General features: G+C 37.0%; 2 protein-coding genes across 3 annotated transcripts in view; both read right to left on the bottom strand.

Moving 5' to 3' along the window:
- LOC121390642 (probable transcription-associated protein 1) overlaps nt 1-804 on the bottom strand; it is a 34,800-nt gene extending 33,996 nt beyond the window's left edge. Inside the window, exon 1 of the mRNA XM_041522505.1 lies at nt 632-804. Within this exon, the coding sequence (XP_041378439.1) occupies nt 632-686 (55 nt within the window). The 5' untranslated portion in view covers nt 687-804. The remainder of the gene's footprint in view (nt 1-631) is intronic.
- Nucleotides 805-2,539: 1,735 nt separating this feature from the next.
- On the bottom strand, nt 2,540-18,832 carry LOC121390767. Of its 2 annotated transcripts, XM_041522675.1 has the most exons (8): nt 18,719-18,830; nt 17,441-17,629; nt 14,866-15,098; nt 13,714-14,417; nt 10,210-10,470; nt 9,291-9,571; nt 3,896-4,084; nt 2,540-3,100 (listed from the first exon to the last, which is right to left on the bottom strand). In XM_041522675.1, exons 1-8 carry the CDS (start codon nt 18,731-18,733, stop codon nt 2,978-2,980), a joined length of 1,995 nt encoding a protein of 664 aa, XP_041378609.1. In that variant the 5' UTR covers nt 18,734-18,830; the 3' UTR covers nt 2,540-2,977. The 2 variants fall into 2 exon arrangements, with proteins under 2 accessions (XP_041378609.1, XP_041378610.1); XM_041522676.1 differs by lacking the exon at nt 2,540-3,100 and having other exon boundaries at nt 3,915-4,131; nt 18,719-18,832.
- Nucleotides 18,833-19,904: the final 1,072 nt, after the last annotated feature.

The following is a 19,904-nucleotide window of genomic DNA, read 5'->3' as shown; positions in this document are numbered from 1 at the left end:
ACAATGGATGAACACAAATTCTGAATATATCTTGTTTTACTTTTGAAGCAAAGATTTCCAAGCCCAGCAAAAGAGAAGAAACCACCCAGTTAAAACTACAGGTAGATTAATCCTTTACCATCTATATATCTCTATATATTAGAAACAAAACAAAACAAAAACTAAAACATACACTTGAAAAACCCACAAGAAAAAACAAAAAAAACAAATAAAGTACTCCTCCCCAAAGAAAACAAACCCCAAAACACCAAACAAAACAAACCCCCCTGAAAAAAAACACAAAAAAACACACACACACCACCACCACCATCACCACAACAAAAACAATAGCAAACGTACATAAAACCTCAAACAAAAGCAATATACAAACGCAAATAAAACATCAAACGGTTTATTGCCCTACATTATTTCCTTCTCTGGGTCGCTGTTAACTATTACATCAGTGTTTATGTGACGTATGCAACCTGTAAAATAAACGCTTCAACTTTCATTCAACACACACAAAACCACTCGCACAACAGGCCAACAACATTCCTCAGGTCTGGCAAGTATAAACAAATATGAACACATCTTAGAAAGTGACCTTACAAACCACTGTGACTGCGCACTTATATAACTAGGTTTTACTCACCGAAACTCGACCCAACCGCAAGCAACCCTAGTAGTAAAACTCTCCAGGAATCCATGATCGTCGAGGAATTACTCACTGGCTGAAGTTAGTGGCACTAAATGACAACGGTGAACGCAAAACTAGTTTTAACACAAACGCCGCAAACATCACCGGAAAGCGCAGCCAGGAGTTAATCAAAGATTTCCCACGTTTTCATTGGTCGTTTGCTGCTATTTTTAGGCAGTGGCCTCTTGGTGGGATATCCCAGAGGGCCTTGTTGAGGAGGGATATGTGTTATGATAATATTATTTTAACAGTAAAATGTTTGTCATCGTTTCTCTGGACATTACTGCATATTGTCAGGGCCGGATCTAGTGGGGACAATAACCCTCCCCATAAAATTACAAAAAGTCTTCTTTTAGAATAAAAATTCCCTTTTTGTCTAGTTGAAGAAAATTCTATATTAGTGTGCCCCGATTCTTTGACTAAAGCACCTCCATGCATTTCAGGAGCGGATCTAGAAGGAGTGTTCGGGGACGCGCGCACCCCACCACAACCACGAGTTTCGAAGTGTTCACCAAAACCTAGTGTTTAACAAAGGAATGTGGGGCTCGAACTTAAGGCAGTTTTAAAGGTTAAAGTTTGTTTTGTTTAACGACACCACTAGAACACATTGATTTATTAATCATCGGCTATTGGATAATTTTTGACACGAAGTCTTGTGAGGAAACCCGCTAACATTTTTCCATTAACAACAAGGGATCTTTTATACGCACTTTCCAACAAACAGGATAGCACATACCACGGCAAGCGTTAGTCCTAAGTTCAGTCGGCCGTTTTTCGCTAACGTTTGCGAACTATATTGACTGGTCCCCGAACTGGTCATTCGGTTTAACGTGAAGCGCATAAACCAGTCTAGCGGACATTTTTTTTTTTCTTTTCTGCTCGGTCTGGTTGAACTCAGTCCGGCCGCTCGGTTTAGGATCGATTCTCGTAAGTGGACCCTTTCGGCTATTTCTCGTTTCAGCTGATACTCTATAATGGTGTAACAAAGGCCGTAGTGTGTACTATCCTGCCTGTGGGATAATTCACATAAAAGATGCCTTGCTGCTAAATAACCTCAGACGAGCACTCTAACGACTGCACTAGACCCGTCACATGATCATCTCCGATAACCTGCTGAGACAAGACATTTAGGACAGACAGAGTGATCGCCCTTCATTAATGTACACGCGAACCGAGCATTACGGTGACATTAGTTAAATAAAAAACAAGTTTGTTTTGTTTAACGACACCACTAGAGCACATTGATTTATTAATCATCGACTATTAGATGTCAAACATATGGTCATTTTGACACAGTCATAGAGGAAACCCGCTACTTTTTTTCCATTGGTCATGGTCATAGGGTTTTATGTGCACATTCAGAACAAGCTGTTGTAGCGCACTTTTTCCATTAGTAGCAAGGGATCTTTTATATGTACCATCCCACAGACAGGATAGCACTTACCACGGCATTTGATACACCAGTCGTGGTGCACTGGACCATTAATAGCAAGGGATCTTTTATATGTACCATCCCACAGACAGGATAGCACATACCACGGCATTTGATACACCAGTCGTGGTGCATTAGCTGGAACGAGAAATAGCCCAATGGGCCAAAGGACAGGGGTCGATTCTAGACCGACCGCGCATCAGGCGTGTGCTTTACCACTGGACTACGTCCCGCCCCTTAGTTAAATATGACAGACTGAAATAAACATTTCAAAGTCCAAACAGTAACAAAATACTAAAAAACACACGTTGTTCGTTATTTGTAATCACAGAAAATATGCACGAATTATAACGGTCATAATAAGGACAAAAATGACCTGATGTATCTATTTAAGCCCCCCACCCCCGAACAATAAAAACAATCAACACATATTACTGTGACATGGTTTATTTCGCCGAGAACAGAAGACCCTTGATGGGCCTGACCGGTCACCTGAGTAAAGTATTGATCCCATGTACCAGACTCATGGGATGCATACCACACAGTTTCCTGGAAGTCAGAATGAACAAACTCATGATTTTGTTTTTCCATAGGTCAGGGGAATTCCCCATCAAATTTAGTTGAAAATGGTCTAGTTGTTGTGAAGAGGTTTCGTTTATATATATATATATATATGTGAGTGAGTGAGTGAGTGAGTGAGTGAGTGAGTGAGTGAGTGAGTGAGAGAGAGAGAGAGAGAGAGAGAGAGAGAGAGAGAGAGAGAGAGAGAGAGAGAGAGAGAGAGATTAGCAACAGACGTTTTTGTTTTCGAATTGACGGGTACCCCTATCACTTTCTCCACCCACACCCCGTGTTTTCCCCGAGCCTGTCTACTCTTGACGATGTTTTCTCGTTTTGGGTCGCTGGTATCGTTCGGAGTTTTTCGTCCTTGGCCTGACCTTGTGGACGTCTTCTTCGTGACGAATCAGGATTTCATTAACAATACCTTTAATCTGGAAACATAAACAACAATAAATTAACAGTCATGTAACGGATTAGGATATCGTTAACAATTCCTTTAGTCTGGAAACAGAACAATAAATTAATAATCACGTGACCAGTCTGAATTTCATTAGCAATATCTTTAGTCTGAAAACTGATAAGACTACAATACATTGATGCATGATATATTAATCTAGTGGTGTCGTTAAACCAAAACAAACTGGAAGCATACACACAGCGTTTCATATGCCAGTCACAAGACACTGTATGCAACGGGATAAAACCCGTATACATCTTTCTCACCCATAGAAAGAAGGTCGCCGCGCCCGCGCTAACATTAATAAAACCCGTATACATCTTTCTCACCCATAGAAAGAAGGTCGCCGCGCCCGCGCTAACATTAATAAAACCCGTATACATCTTCTCACCCATAGAAAGAAGGTCGCCGCGCCCGCGCTAACATTAATAAAACCCGTATACATCTTTCTCACCCATAGAAAGAAGGTCGCCGCGCCCGCGCTAACATTAATAAAACCCGTATACATCTTTCTCACCCATAGAAAGAAGGTCGCCGCGCCCGCGCTAACATTAATAAAACCCGTATACATCTTTCTCACCCATAGAAAGAAGGTCGCCGCGCCCGCGCTAACATTAATAAAACCCGTATACATCTTTCTCACCCATAGAAAGAAGGTCGCCGCGCCCGCGCTAACATTAATAAAACCCGTATACATCTTTCTCACCCATAGAAAGAAGGTCGCCGCGCCCGCGCTAACATTAATAAAACCCGTATACATCTTTCTCACCCATAGAAAGAAGGTCGCACCGCCCGCGCTAACATTAATCCGGATTTCGTCGAGGGTGCAACCGTGGAGTAGGTATCGAGCACCTAGAGCAATGTCAAGGCCAACAGAGTCAAGGTCGAACTCCTGAACGCGTCGCTTTAAGGACTCATTTCCAGTTTTACCCATCAACGCCCGTACCTTACTCCAGTCCTGAAAAACATAGTTTTACCCATCAGCGCCTGTAGCTTACTCCAGTCCTGAAAAACATACATGTAGTAGAATGTATCTCTATATATAGTTCTGAAAAACATACATGTAGTAGAATGTATCTCTATATAGTCCTGAAAAACATACATGTAGTAGAATGTATCTATATATAGTCCTGAAAAACATACACGTAGTAGAATGTATCTATATCTAGTCCTGAAAAAGATACATGTAGTAGAATGTATCTATATATAGTCCTGAAAAACATACACGTAGTAGAATGTATCTATATCTAGTCCTGAAAAACATACACGTAGTAGAATGTATCTCTATATATAGTTCTGAAAAACATACACGTAGTAGAATGTATCTATATATAGTCCTGAAAAACATACATGTAGTAGAATGTATCTATATATAGTTCTGAAAAAACATACACATAGTAGAATGTATCTCTATATATAGTCCTGAAAAACATACATGTAGTAGAATGTATCTATATATAGTTCTGAAAAACATACACGTAGTAGAATGTATCTCTATATAGTCCTGAAAAACATACATGTAGTAGATGTATCTATATATAGTTCTGAAAAAACATACACGTAGTAGAATGCATCTCTATATATAGCCCTGAAAAACATACATGTAGTAGAATGTATCTATATATAGTTGTGAAAAACATACACGTAGTAGAATGTATCTATATATATATATATATAGTCCTGAAAAACATACATGTAGTAGAATGTATCTATATCTAGTCCTGAAAAACATACATGTAGTAGAATGTATATATATATATATATATATATATATATATATATATATATATATATATATATATATATATATATATATATATATATATATAGTCCTGAAAAACATACATGTAGTAGAATGTATCTATATATATATAGTCCTGAAAAACATACATGTAGTAGAATGTATCTCTATATATAGTTCTGAAAAACATACACGTAGTAGAATGTATCTACATCTAGTTCTGAAAAACATACACGTAGTAGAATGTATCTATATATAGTCCTGAAAAACATACATGTAGTAGAATGTATCTATATATAGTTCTGAAAAAAACATACACGTAGTAGAATGTATCTCTATACATAGTCCTGAAAAACATACATGTAGTAGAATGTATCTCTATATAGTTCTGAAAAACATACATGTAGTAGAATGTATCTATATATATATAGTCCTGAAAAACATACACGTAGTAGAATGTATCTTTATATATAGTTCTGAAAAACATACACGTAGTAGAATATATCTCTAAAAAATTATATAGTTCTGAAAAACATACACGTAGTAGAATGTATCTATATATAGTCCTGAAAAACATACATGTAGTAAAATGTATCTATATATAGTTCTGAAAAACATACACGTAGTAGAATGTATCTATATATATAGTTCTGAAAAACATACACGTAGTAGAATGTATCTATATATAGTTCTGAAAAAACATACACATAGTAGAATGTATCTCTATATATAGTCCTGAAAAACATACATGTAGTAGAATGTATCTATATATAGTTCTGAAAAACATACACGTAGTAGAATGTATCTATATATATATATATAGTCCTGAAAAACATACACGTAGTAGAATGTATCTATATATATATATATAGTCCTGAAAAACATACATGTAGTAGAATGTATCTCTATATATAGTTATGAAAAACATACACGTAGTAGAATGTATCTCTATATAGTCCTGAAAAACATACATGTAGTAGATGTATCTATATATAGTTCTGAAAAAACATACACGTAGTAGAATGCATCTCTATATATAGCCCTGAAAAACATACATGTAGTAGAATGTATCTATATATAGTTGTGAAAAACATACACGTAGTAGAATGTATCTATATATATATATATAGTCCTGAAAAACATACATGTAGTAGAATGTATCTATATCTAGTCCTGAAAAACATACATGTAGTAGAATGTATATATATATATATATATATATATATATATATATAGTCCTGAAAAACATACATGTAGTAGAATGTATCTATATATATATAGTCCTGAAAAACATACATGTAGTAGAATGTATCTCTATATATAGTTCTGAAAAACATACACGTAGTAGAATGTATCTACATCTAGTTCTGAAAAACATACACGTAGTAGAATGTATCTATATATAGTCCTGAAAAACATACATGTAGTAGAATGTATCTATATATAGTTCTGAAAAAAACATACACGTAGTAGAATGTATCTCTATACATAGTCCTGAAAAACATACATGTAGTAGAATGTATCTCTATATAGTTCAGAAAAACATACATGTAGTAGAATGTATTTATATATATATAGTCCTGAAAAACATACACGTAGTAGAATGTATCTTTATATATAGTTCTGAAAAACATACACGTAGTAGAATATATCTCTAAAAAATTATATAGTTCTGAAAAACATACACGTAGTAGAATGTATCTATATATAGTCCTGAAAAACATACATGTAGTAAAATGTATCTATATATAGTTCTGAAAAACATACACGTAGTAGAATGTATCTATATATATAGTTCTGAAAAACATACACGTAGTAGAATGTATCTATATATAGTTCTGAAAAAACATACACATAGTAGAATGTATCTCTATATATAGTCCTGAAAAACATACATGTAGTAGAATGTATCTATATATAGTTCTGAAAAACATACACGTAGTAGAATGTATCTATATATATATATATAGTCCTGAAAAACATACATGTAGTAGAATGTATCTATATATATATATATATAGTCCTGAAAAACATACATGTAGTAGAATGTATCTCTATATATAGTTATGAAAAACATACACGTAGTAGAATGTATCTCTATATAGTCCTGAAAAACATACATGTAGTAGAATGTATCTATATATAGTTCTGAAAAAACATACACGTAGTAGAATGCATCTCTATATATAGCCCTGAAAAACATACATGTAGTAGAATGTATATATATATATATATATATATATATATATATATATATATATAGTCCTGAAAAACATACATGTAGTAGAATGTATCTATATATATATAGTCCTGAAAAACATACATGTAGTAGAATGTATCTCTATATATAGTTCTGAAAAACATACACGTAGTAGAATGTATCTACATCTAGTCCTGAAAAACATACACGTAGTAGAATGTATCTCTATATATAGTTCTGAAAAACATACACGTAGTAGAATGTATCTACATCTAGTCCTGAAAAACATACACGTAGTAGAATGTATCTATATATAGTCCTGAAAAACATACATGTAGTAGAATGTATCTATATATAGTTCTGAAAAAAACATACACGTAGTAGAATGTATCTCTATATATAGTCCTGAAAAACATACATGTAGTAGAATGTATCTCTATATAGTTCTGAAAAACATACATGTAGTAGAATGTATCTATATATATATAGTCCTGAAAAACATACACGTAGTAGAATGTATCTTTATATATAGTTCTGAAAAACATACACGTAGTAGAATATATCTCTAAAAAATTATATAGTTCTGAAAAACATACACGTAGTAGAATGTATCTATATATAGTCCTGAAAAACATACATGTAGTAAAATGTATCTATATATAGTTCTGAAAAACATACACGTAGTAGAATGTATCTATATATAGTCCTGAAAAACATACACGTAGTAGAATGTATCTCTATATCTCGTCCTGAAAAACATACACGTAGTAGAATGTATCTCTATATATAGTTCTGAAAAACATACACGTAGTAGAATGTATCTATATATAGTTCTGAAAAACATACACGTAGTAGAATGTATCTATATATAATCCTAAAAAACATACACGTAGTAGACTGTATCTATATATATAGTTCTGAAAAACATACACGTAGTAGAATGTATCTATATACTGTCCTGAAAAACATACACGTAGTAGACTGTATCTATATATATATAGTTCTGAAAAACATACACGTAGTAGAATGCATCTATATCTAGTCTATTGATAGAGATGTAATGATGTCTGCTGTAACATAATGAATGGTAACTACTAGTGACACCACTACTAACTGCCATCGTCTTACCAAGCCCCTGTTAATAACTAGCATCCATTGGTATATTTGCCTGTGTTTGACATTCAGTAATCAATATATTGCTCTTGCCGTAGTGTTATTATTAATGTATTCATTCATTCATTCATTAATTTATTGTAAACCGCTAATGACATCCCTTCTAACTACTTATAACACACGACATAGTATAATACTACTGCGTATACATGTATATCAGAATATAATTACAAACTTTCCGAATTTATACGATTTACTGTATTCTGATTGGCTGACGTCACTAAAAAACCAAGCGTTATACTTCCATAAACCTCATAAAAATACGTCATCACGGAAGACCAAGATCGAAATAACCGCACAACACCAACAGTCACTACACGTAAACAAAAGTTAATATCAAGGTCACTTTGCGATAGAAAAACACAAGACAAATCTGCACATGAAATTGTTTCATTTTTTAAAAAGAAGTTATAATAAAGATATATAGGCCTACACTGTTTTTGTTGATTCAATACTTATTTTTATTTTTAGCGGACAATTTCTAATAGTATGTATACATGTATTCCTACGCTTATTTACAGAACATGGTTGACGGTAAGAACGAAAGAAATTATTTTTGAGTGTTTTAAGGTACACTTCTTGTACTGTTTGTAATTATAAGAATTGTTTCTCATTTTTTAGGAATTTATCGATGTATAAAAGTCACAAATGTAGTATAAAATCGCGTAGCGTAGCTACGCGATTTTATACCATTTGTGACTTTTATACATCGATAAATTCCTAAAAAATGAGAAACAATTCTTATATATCACAGTTCATGATATAACATTGATATTCACTACGAGAGACATATGAAGCAGTACTCAGCTACACAAGAGACAATCTCGACTGCGAGATCTGTATGTAGTAGTGTGCAATTTGATGGTCATTTGTAAAGAAACCTTTATTTACACTGATATTGTTTTCAAGAAATGTTATTTGAGTTTGTATGGCCGGGTTTAAAACTTAATACTATATTTTTATATGATTTTTGACGTTATTTATTATTGAGTTACATGCCAATTCATCCGTCACCTTTTGACGCAAATGGACTTTAGAGTTTAGTCTAACCTTGGTTTCATCGGTAAAATTCCCAAGGAGTAAAAAAGCTGCCATCAGAACTCTGTGTACCACCTCTGGCGGGGCAGCATACCCCTTCAGCTCAGCAATAATGGACTGGTCCATCTGTATGATGTCATGCGACAGTCGGTGGATGTGACGTAATCTCTCTATCAGTCTCTCGACCGTCTTTACGTCATCCTCCATGAACGAATCGTAATTCTTCTCTTTTATGAGGTTCACGATCGCAGTCAGACGCTTCAGGTCACGTGCGTTTTTGGCAGCTACGAGTTCTGTGAAAAGATCAGTTTAAACTGCATTTTCGCCAACCCATGTTATAATATGCAAAATATAAACAAAATTTCAGTTATTAAATAGGAGTCAGATGATGTTGGCATTGTAAGGAGGGTTATTACAGTGGTTGAAATTGGCTGCAATTCCTGCTGACATTCGGTCCGGGAAGCTATTTATTCTACCGGACCGAATCAGATCTGAACAACAAAACCGTATTTCATCATCAAAATCGTATCTGTGCTCAAGGCAGAGTCGAAATGAAGCTAGGCAAAGAGGTGATTGTTCGTATGATCCACTATGAAATGCTCGTCTTTAGGAGGACCGCCACTCACCTAGGAGATCCGTAACAGGATATTTCATCCCTCCTGCACACTAAGCCTCAAAACCTGCCGGACCAAACATCATTAAGTATCTAGGTAAAACAATTGTGGTTCCGACGGGACGGTAGGACAATATATCTACCTGCTCTTGGTAAAAACCGATCGTGACGGCGGTGTTTCGATCACTATTTTTTCGTGTCCCTATTTGAGGTGGACGGGTTAAAAGGCAGATTCTGGCAACATCCTTGTGGATAGGCAAAGCCCCCCCCCGCTATTAACAAACCTTTATGACCTCACCTCAATACTTTTTGCCTTACCTTTCCTCGCCTGGATAATTTCAAGTTCTCGTTCAGCTTTTTTCAGCTCGGTCGCCACCTGGTCTGACGTCATCACCGACGTCTGCTGTGACGTCATCGCCTTCTGTTCGTCATCATCTGCTTCACTGTTTGGCTGTAGTCCGTGAACCTTCTCTGTTTTAGCTAGATCTTTGAGCTCGACTATAATTTTCAGCAATTCCTCCTCATCCATAGCTTCTGCTGCCAACTTAATTCTGTCAGCAAACTGCGCGGCTTTTGTCTCTAAATAAACGGTAAAATTTCAATCAGTTGTTAGGACATAGATCTCACTACACAGATGTCATCTGCCATTGAAATCCATGTTAAATTGTCCAACATCAAATGAAGATTACCAATAGAACGGATTCTCGTTGGCACTAACAACACACACCATTGCGAACATACATTATATAAGCATTTATTTTCACTCCAAAATTGAGAACATTTTTGTCTCAGTTTTCTGCTATTTGACCGCATCTGACTGTAATACCGGTCCGAACAGGTGATTCATCAACCGATTCATTCCGGCTGTCTCTTCCGCTATACACCCATGTCCCAAAAGGTCAATGCACAATATTACAAAATAACATGGGCAAAATACAGCCAGAAGGCTTACAATTAAACAGACAAATTGTTTTAATTCTTCCCCAATTTCTAGAAGTGAATATGTGTCACAACTAGTAATTATAGTAGACCGTGATCAATGAACTATCACCCGGAAGTGAACTGTGTAGTGAGACCATAGTGGTGGATGTAGTAGTAGTAAAAGTAGCAGTAGCAGTAGCAATAGTAGTAGTAGTAGTAGTAGTAGTAGTAGTAGTAGCACTAGTGGCAGCAGCAGCAGCAGTGGTGGTGGTGGTGGTGGTGGTGATGGTCGGTTGCTGGTGATAGTAGAAGAACTCCGTAGTTGTAATGGACAAATTTAATATTTTAATGTTTTTTGTTTGTTTTTTAAAAGTTTAATCCAGGCTTACCTTTTTACTGCACGGTAATTTTTAATCTTCACCTTGACCTTGACCTTCAACAGTAAAAGTAGTCAGAGAAGCTTCAGGTCATCTTAATCGTCATCATCTTCACAACCATGATTATTATAATCATCATCACTATTATCATCTTGACCACCATCACTATAACCATCATCAATAGCATCATTATCACTATTATCATCTTCACCACCATCACTATAATCATCATCAGTAACATCATTATCACCATTATCATCTTCACAACCATGATTATGATAATCATCATCAGTAACATCATCACCATTATTATCATCTTCACAACCATGATTATATAATCATCATCAGTAACATCATCATCACCATTATCATCTTCACCACCATCACTATAATCATCATCAGTAACATCATCATCACCATTATCATCTTCACAACCATGATTATATAATCATCATCAGTAACATCATCACCATTATTATCATCTTCACAACCATGATTATATAATCATCATCAGTAACATCATCACCATTATTATCATCTTCACAACCATGATTATTATAATCATCATCAGTAACATCATCATCACCATTATCATCTTCACCACCATCACTATAATCATCATCAGTAACATCATCATCACTATTATCATTTTCACCACCATCACTATAATCATCATCAGTAACATCATCATCACTATTATCATCTTCACCACCATCACTATAATCATCATCAATAACATCATCATCACCATTATCATCTTCACCACCATCACTATAATCTTCACAATCATCACTATAATCATCATCAATAACATCATCATCACCATTATCATCTTCACCACCATCACTATAATCATCATCAATAACATCATCATCACCATTATCATCTTCACCACCATCACTATAATCTTCACAATCATCACTATAATGATGATCAGTAACATCATCATCACCATTATCATCTTCACCACCATCACTATAATCATCATCAGTAACATCATCATCACTATTATAATTTTCACCACCATCACTATAATCATCATCAGTATTATCATCTTCACAATCATCACTATAATCATCATCAGTAACATCATCATCACCATTATCATCTTCACCACCATCACTATAATCATCATCAGTAACATCATCATCACTATTATAATTTTCACCACCATCACTATAATCATCATCAGTATTATCATCTTCACCACCATCACTATAATCATCAGTAACATCATCATCACTATTATCATCTTCACCACCATCATTATAATCTTCACAATCATCACTATAATCATCATCAGTAACATCATTATCACTATTATCATCTTCACCACCATCACTATAATCATCATCATCAGTAACATCATCATCACTATTATCATCTTCACCACCATCACTATAATCATCATCAATAACATCATCATCACCATTATCATCTTCACCACCATCACTATAATCATCATCAGTAACATCATCATCACTATTATCATCTTCACCACCATCACTATTATCATCTTCACCACCATCATTATAATCTTCACAATCATCACTATAATCATCATCAGTAACATCATTATCACTATTATCATCTTCACCACCATCACTATAATCATCATCATCAGTAACATCATCATCACTATTATCATCTTCACCACCATCACTATAATCATCATTAGTAACATCATCATCACTATTATCATCTTCACCACCATCACTATAATCATCATCATCAGTAACATCATCATCACTATTATCATCTTCACCACCATCACTATAATCATCATTAGTAACATCATCATCACTATTATCATCTTCACCACCATCACTATTATCATCTTCACGAACATCACTATAATCATCATCAGTAACATCATTATCACCATTATCATCTTCACTACCATCACTATAATCATCATCAGTAACATCATCATCACTATTATCATCTTCACCACCATCACTATTATCATCTTCACCATCATCACTATAATCATCATCAATAACATCATCATCACTATTATCATCTTCACCACCATCATTATAATCATCATCAGTAACATCATCATCACTATTATCATCTTCACCACCATCACTATAATCATCATCAGTAACATCATCATCACTATTATCATCTTCACCACCATCACTATAATCATCATCAGTAACATCATCATCACTATTATCATCTTCACCACCATCACTATAATCATCATCAATAACATCATCATCACTATTATCATCTTCACCACCATCACTATTATCATCTTCACCATCAACACTATAATCATCATCAATAACATCATCATCACTATTATCATCTTCACCACCACCATCATTATAATCATCATCAATAACATCATTATCACCATTATCATCTTCACCACCATCATTATAATCTTCACAACCAACACTATGACAATCATACTTATTATCATCATCATAATTATCATCATCATCATCATCGTCATCACCACCACCACCACCATCACCACCATCATCACCACCACCATCATAATCTTTCTTACCATCATCGGTCTGTCTGAAAATAATTTTGTAAACTGCTATCCAGTCGTCATCATATCCGGGTTCTCTGATGCTGCTGTCTTTGCCAACCAGTTCCAAACGAAATGTCCCGGCCACAGGCAACTGGATCTTTATGCTGAGTAAATCGGGGTTTGGTCTGTGAACGGATACGTATCGGTCGTATCTGGGCGATAATCCAGAAACGCCGTTCGTCTCTTGTCTGAATAACAAACAGTCGTAAGAATGATGTAACCCTTCCCCTTCAGGAATCCGAAAGAATATCTCCTCTTCGCCACGAGCAGATTTGATGACGCATTCAGGGTGCGACAGAACCGACATACCAAGTTCAAAGAATCTGTCCTTGAGGAAAGCCATCTCTTCGAATCTCGCTGGAGTGATTGGGTCTTTCATAAGCTGCCACTCCTTGTTAAAAGGAAGATGGGTTGCAATCAGCTGTCTGGGGTCGGTGAGGAAATAGTTCTCGTCGCAGGCATACACAAACCTATTCGTCTCGTCAGGGCAGTCCCCTCCACCGTCACTTCCGACCGAGCATGCGCCCCAGTAGGCATCCATCAGTCGCCAGTGTCCGTCTATGAGCACCGCGTTCCATTCTCCGTAGTTGACTTTGTCGTCGATTGTCTGGCCGACGTCGTAGTTGGAGCCTTTTAGCTTGCCGTGGATGATGACGCAGATGATGTTGCACAGTCTACAATGATTTACATGAACACATAGATACACACACCATTGTTAGCATGACAGGCGTATGTTACGTAGAGGACGAAGGTGGACAGGAACAAGAAGACGGCAATGAAAAACAATAGGAAGAGAGTAAAACAGTTAAAAGAAGACGAAGATGAAGTTGATGAGGAAGAGAAATAGTGCAAAGAAACGAAGAAGAAGAAGAAGAAGAAGAAGGGGGCCAATAAGTTAAAAGAAGATGAAGATGAAGTTGATAATGATGCAGAAAAAATAGAAGAAGAAAACGTCGACGAAACGAAGAAACGAAAGAAGTGTTTGGTTACAGAGAGAGAGAGAGAGAGAGAGAGAGAGAGAGAGAGAGAGAGAGAGAGAGAGAGAGAGAGAGAGAGAGAGACATAGAAGCAGAGAGGCAGAGAGAGAGACAGAGACAGAGTCAGAGAGACAGAGAGACTAACCTGCACAAGATGCTGACTAGTTGGGCGTAGTTTCCCTTCTGGTTCTTGATGCGCCACAGCTGGTAGTACGGCGTGTTGGGGTCGGGCTGGGACTGCGGCAGTAGCATCTGGTCCACCTGTATGGACGTGATCCACCGGTAGATGATCCTTACCCTCGCCAGTGCACTCTTACAGTCCTTCGTCAGGTATTTCACCAGGTCAGAGTACGTCTGCTTAAGCAGGTTCTGGGGAGTCTATAAATTAAAAACGTCTGATAAGATCAGGTCTGGTGTTGATAAAACGTTTAAAGCGTGCTCTCAACTCTATTAATAGAGTCTGTTCCGGGAAGCCTGTAGATTAAACAAAGTTTGATAAGACCAGAATTGGTATTTATAAAACGTTTAGAGTATGCACTCGAGACTCTAATAGAGCCTGAAACTCTAAAGCCATGGCAATGCCATACACATTGTATGTGTGACGTCATTAGATATTTGAGTCTAAAGTTTTATAAGCACGGGCTCTGCTATTAATGAAACATGTGACCAACCTTGTAAGGTCTCACTACACAGATGTCATCTGCCATTGAAACCCATGTTAAATTGCCCAACTTCAAACGAAGATTGCCAATAGAACGGGTCTCACTACACAGATGTCATCTGTCATTGAAACCCATGTTAAACTGCCCAACTTCAAACGAAGATTGCCAAGAGAACGGGTTCTCGTTGGCACTAACAACATACACCATTGCGAACATACATTATATTAGCATTTATTTTCACTCCAAAATTAAGAACATTTCCGTCTCAGTTTTTTGCTAGATGACCGCATCTGGCTGTAGTACCGGTCCGAACAGGTGGTTCATTAACCGATTCACTCCGGCTGTCACTTGCGCTATATACCCATGTCCCAAAAGGTCGATGCACAATATTACAAAATAACATGGGCAAAATACAGCCAGAAGGCTTACCATTAAACATACATATTGTTTTAATTCTTCACCATTTCCTAGAAGTGAATATGTGAACCATAACATGTGTAACAATTAGGAACTATAGTGGACGTGATCAATGAACTCTCACCCGGAAGTGATCTGTGTAGTGAGACCTTAACATTCATATGGCCAATAAATTCTTGCAATTTGACTTGAACGCAAACGGACTACATCGGTAAAATTCCCAAGGAGTAGAAAGGCTGCCATCAAAACTGTGTGCTACCTCGGGGGGTGGGGTGGGGGGTGGGGGAGTGGGGGTTGGTGGGGTGAGGGTGGTGGTGGTATTCCTTCATACGTCATACCACAGTCCGTGGATGTGACTTAAATCAAGACTTCTATCTCTAATGACGTGTATTAGAGTACTTAACAGGTTTATAAGCACCAGACAAATACCAATTAAAACACACTCAATTCAAGTTCAATTCTCTATTAACTTTGAGCTGGACAGCTTATCAGTACATAACAATACATAAAAAGGTGAACAGTATACATATATACTGATATATAGCTTCGTTGATATATATATTTAACATATTAGCCAACACTCCGTTGATATATATTTTACATATTAGCCAACACTCCGTTGATATATATTTTACATATTAGCCAACACTCCGTCGATAATTATATTTTATATATTACCCAACACTCCGTTGGTATTTTACATATTAACCCACACTCCGTTGATATACATTTTACATATTAGCCAACACTCCGTTGATATACATTTTACATATTAGCCAACACTACATTGACATTTTACATATTAACCCACACTCCGTTGATACATATTTTACATATTAGCCAACACTCCGTTGATATTTTACATATTAACCAACACTCCATTGATATTTTACATATTAACTCACACTCCGTTGATATATTGACCGGCCTCGGTGGCGTCGTGGTAGGCCATCGGTCTACAGGCTGGTAGGTACTGGGTTCGGATCCAAGTCGAGGCATGGGATTTTTAATCCAGATACCGACTCCAAACCCTGAGTGAGTGCTCCGCAAGGCTCAATGGGTAGGTGTAAACCACTTGCACCGACCAGTGATCCATAACTGGTTCAACAAAGGCCATGGTTTGTGCTATCCTGCCTGTGGGAAGCGCAAATAAAAGATCCCTTGCTGCTAATTGGAAGAGTAGCCCATATAGTGGCGACAGCGGGTTTCCTCTCAAAATCTGTGTGGTCCTTAACCATATGTCTGACGCCATACAATCGTAAATAAAATGTGTTGAGTGCGTCGTTAAATAAAACATTTTATTTTATTTTCTGTTCATATATATTTTACATATTAGCCAAAACTCGTTACGGATCCTTTATTTATCGTGTGTCCATTAAAATAAAAGCAGTTTGTTTGGCAATGAAGAAATTCATATATATACTATGAAGCCTCTAAATCTGTCGGTGACCCTTGCTCTAACATAAATTTATAAAATGTGTACAAGTAAATGAAATTATTTGTATATAATATTTTCTGGCCAAGTAATAATCTTTACATTTCCCTAGAAAAATTAATAAACATTTTTGGAATTTATGCAACTTTGAGAGTAACATTTTATTTTTAAAAAAACCCAAACAACATTTATCGTCTGCCACTTACCTTGTCTGCTCGCGCGTCAACCTCACTATAATCTATGGGATTAAAGATCTCCGCCCTGGAAGTGGGCGGAGGGTCGGGCGGCGGGAGGGTCGCTATGCTGTCCGGATTCTCCACCCAGAGGCAGTGTTTCTCAGAGTACTTGTAAGACGGAAGGAACTGGTAGGTGACCAGGAACGATTCTGTAGTAACCTGAATTTTAAAAAAACGAAACGAAAACGGAACGTTTTTTCAGGTATCATTTCAAGCTCATTTAGGCTCCTGAATTAATCGGTCCACTGGTATAGCCAGGATTTTAGATTGGGGGGGGGGGGGGGGGGGGCACTATTGGGGGGCAACCCACACTATGTATGATTTTATAAATTTAATACAGTAAAACAAATTCTAAAAAGTGATGGGGGGGGGGGGGCCCTACCCCTCGCTACGCCACTGAATCGGTCTGTATAGGATATCGCCAAATTTAATATGTAAGAAGGTTAGTTAAAGTCTAAATCCCTGTTTAAAAACACAGAGACACGGAGAGATCTGCTGAGACTGACACACAGACGGACAGACAAAAAACAGACAGACACAACGAGAGAGTTAAATTTGCTTTGTTTAACCACACCACTAGAGCACATTTATTTATTAATCATCGGCTACTGGATGTCAAACATTTGGTCAGAGGAAACTCGCGACATTTTTCCATTAGCAGCATAGGATTTTTTATATGAACTTTCCCATTGACAGGACAGCACATACCACGGCCAGTAAGAGAGAAATAGAGAGAAAGAGATCGAGAGAGACGGGAGAAGACTGAGAGAAAGAATCGCATAGTGCTAATTTCATTTTATTTCAACTCATTTTCGTGCTTAGAACCAATTAAGGTTCAAGCACGCTGTCCTGGACACACACCTCAGCTATCTGGGTTGTCTGTCCAGGGCCCCGTTCCACGAAGGGATCTTAGCGCTAAGATCACCTTAAATGCTTAACTATCTGATGCACTTAAGAAGATCTTAGTGCTAAGATCGCTTCGTGGAACGGGACCCTGGCCAGTGGTTAGTGGTCTTACACCTACCCATTGAGTTGTTAAAACTCTCTCTGGGTGGGAGCCGGTACCGGGCTGCGAACCCAGTACCTACCAGCCTTATCTCCAATGGGTTAACCACGAGGCCGGTATCTGTTTACTAACTGCACAGTAAAGTCTTAATATACTGTGTATTGAAGCACCGATTTAATCCGGGTGTACTACTCCGCTAAGATAACAGTAAGTAGTGTTAAACACACCAAACATGCTCCTACCTTCCTGTTGAACATGGCTATATTCAGTGAGAACAATTTAAAACTAGGCCATTCAGTCAGGTCTATTAACAAAGAGACAGGGTGGATCCAATATGGCGCCTTAACAACACAATTTGTTTTGTCCCCCCCCCTCCCCCCACACACACACTCCCATTCGGAAATATGGTGTATGCCACTGTGCGTCTTTGTTAAACGTTGATCTGACTTGTAACACGATACTGTAAAGGCGCCGTCCCACGAAACGAGTGCCTTAAAGTGCCACAGTAATAAAACACGCATTTTGCTATCTTTTCGTACCTATATATCACGTTTACAATGTATAAGAATCCTACCAAATTTTTAAAAGATCTGAAAAGCCGTTTTTTTAATATATATATATATATATATATATATATTCGTAATAATCGATTGTAATTATGTAGTGATCGTACGAGACCTTTGAGGTGTTGTGGGCAGTTGACAATGCCACATTGTTATCCCAGGTGTCTGGTTACTGCTAGACAGACACGGCAGCTATACATTGACTGAAGATCGTGACAATCAGGTCCGCAGTTTGTGAAAGAAGGAAATATTTGTCACGACGTAATGAACTATAGTTTCATTGGTGGATCCAGGGTGGGTGGGTCACAGGGGTCCCGTGACCCACCCTCGTCATTTAATATGCCCTTTTTAAATGGCTTTTTTCTTTAATTCATCATCCATTAAACAAAGATCATTGGCGGATCGCCCCACGTCCTTTGATGCGCCCTTTTTAAATGGCTTTTAAAAAATTATTATTCATAATCCACTAAACAAAGTAAAGGGTCATTTTTTTTATATCAGAAGACTTCGCTTTATGTCGTAAGCCGTATTTTCACGTTCGCTGATTTTCGGCAATCGATTCGGATACATTTTTCCATGCTCGGAAATTAAAGACATGCCACACCGGTGCCGAACTTTGCCGAACTCGATGGATTGAAAGGCATGACGCATTTGAAGTAATGACAAAACTATACCCGGCTATTATTACTTAGACGAGATGAGAACTTCACCGAAGGACTGGAATCGTCACACCATCGATGATGCTGGTTGTTATTTTCTTGCAGAGACACACTTGGAATTCATCATGACACTCATTGTGACAATGTCCTGCATGACATACATACGAATCTAAACTGTTGACATAATTCAATTATTTTTATAAAAT

Source organism: Gigantopelta aegis, chromosome 15 (genome assembly GCF_016097555.1).
Source record: "Gigantopelta aegis isolate Gae_Host chromosome 15, Gae_host_genome, whole genome shotgun sequence".
Lineage (NCBI taxonomy): Eukaryota > Metazoa > Mollusca > Gastropoda > Neomphalida > Peltospiridae > Gigantopelta > Gigantopelta aegis.
This window is presented reverse-complemented; position numbering and strand designations above follow the sequence as displayed.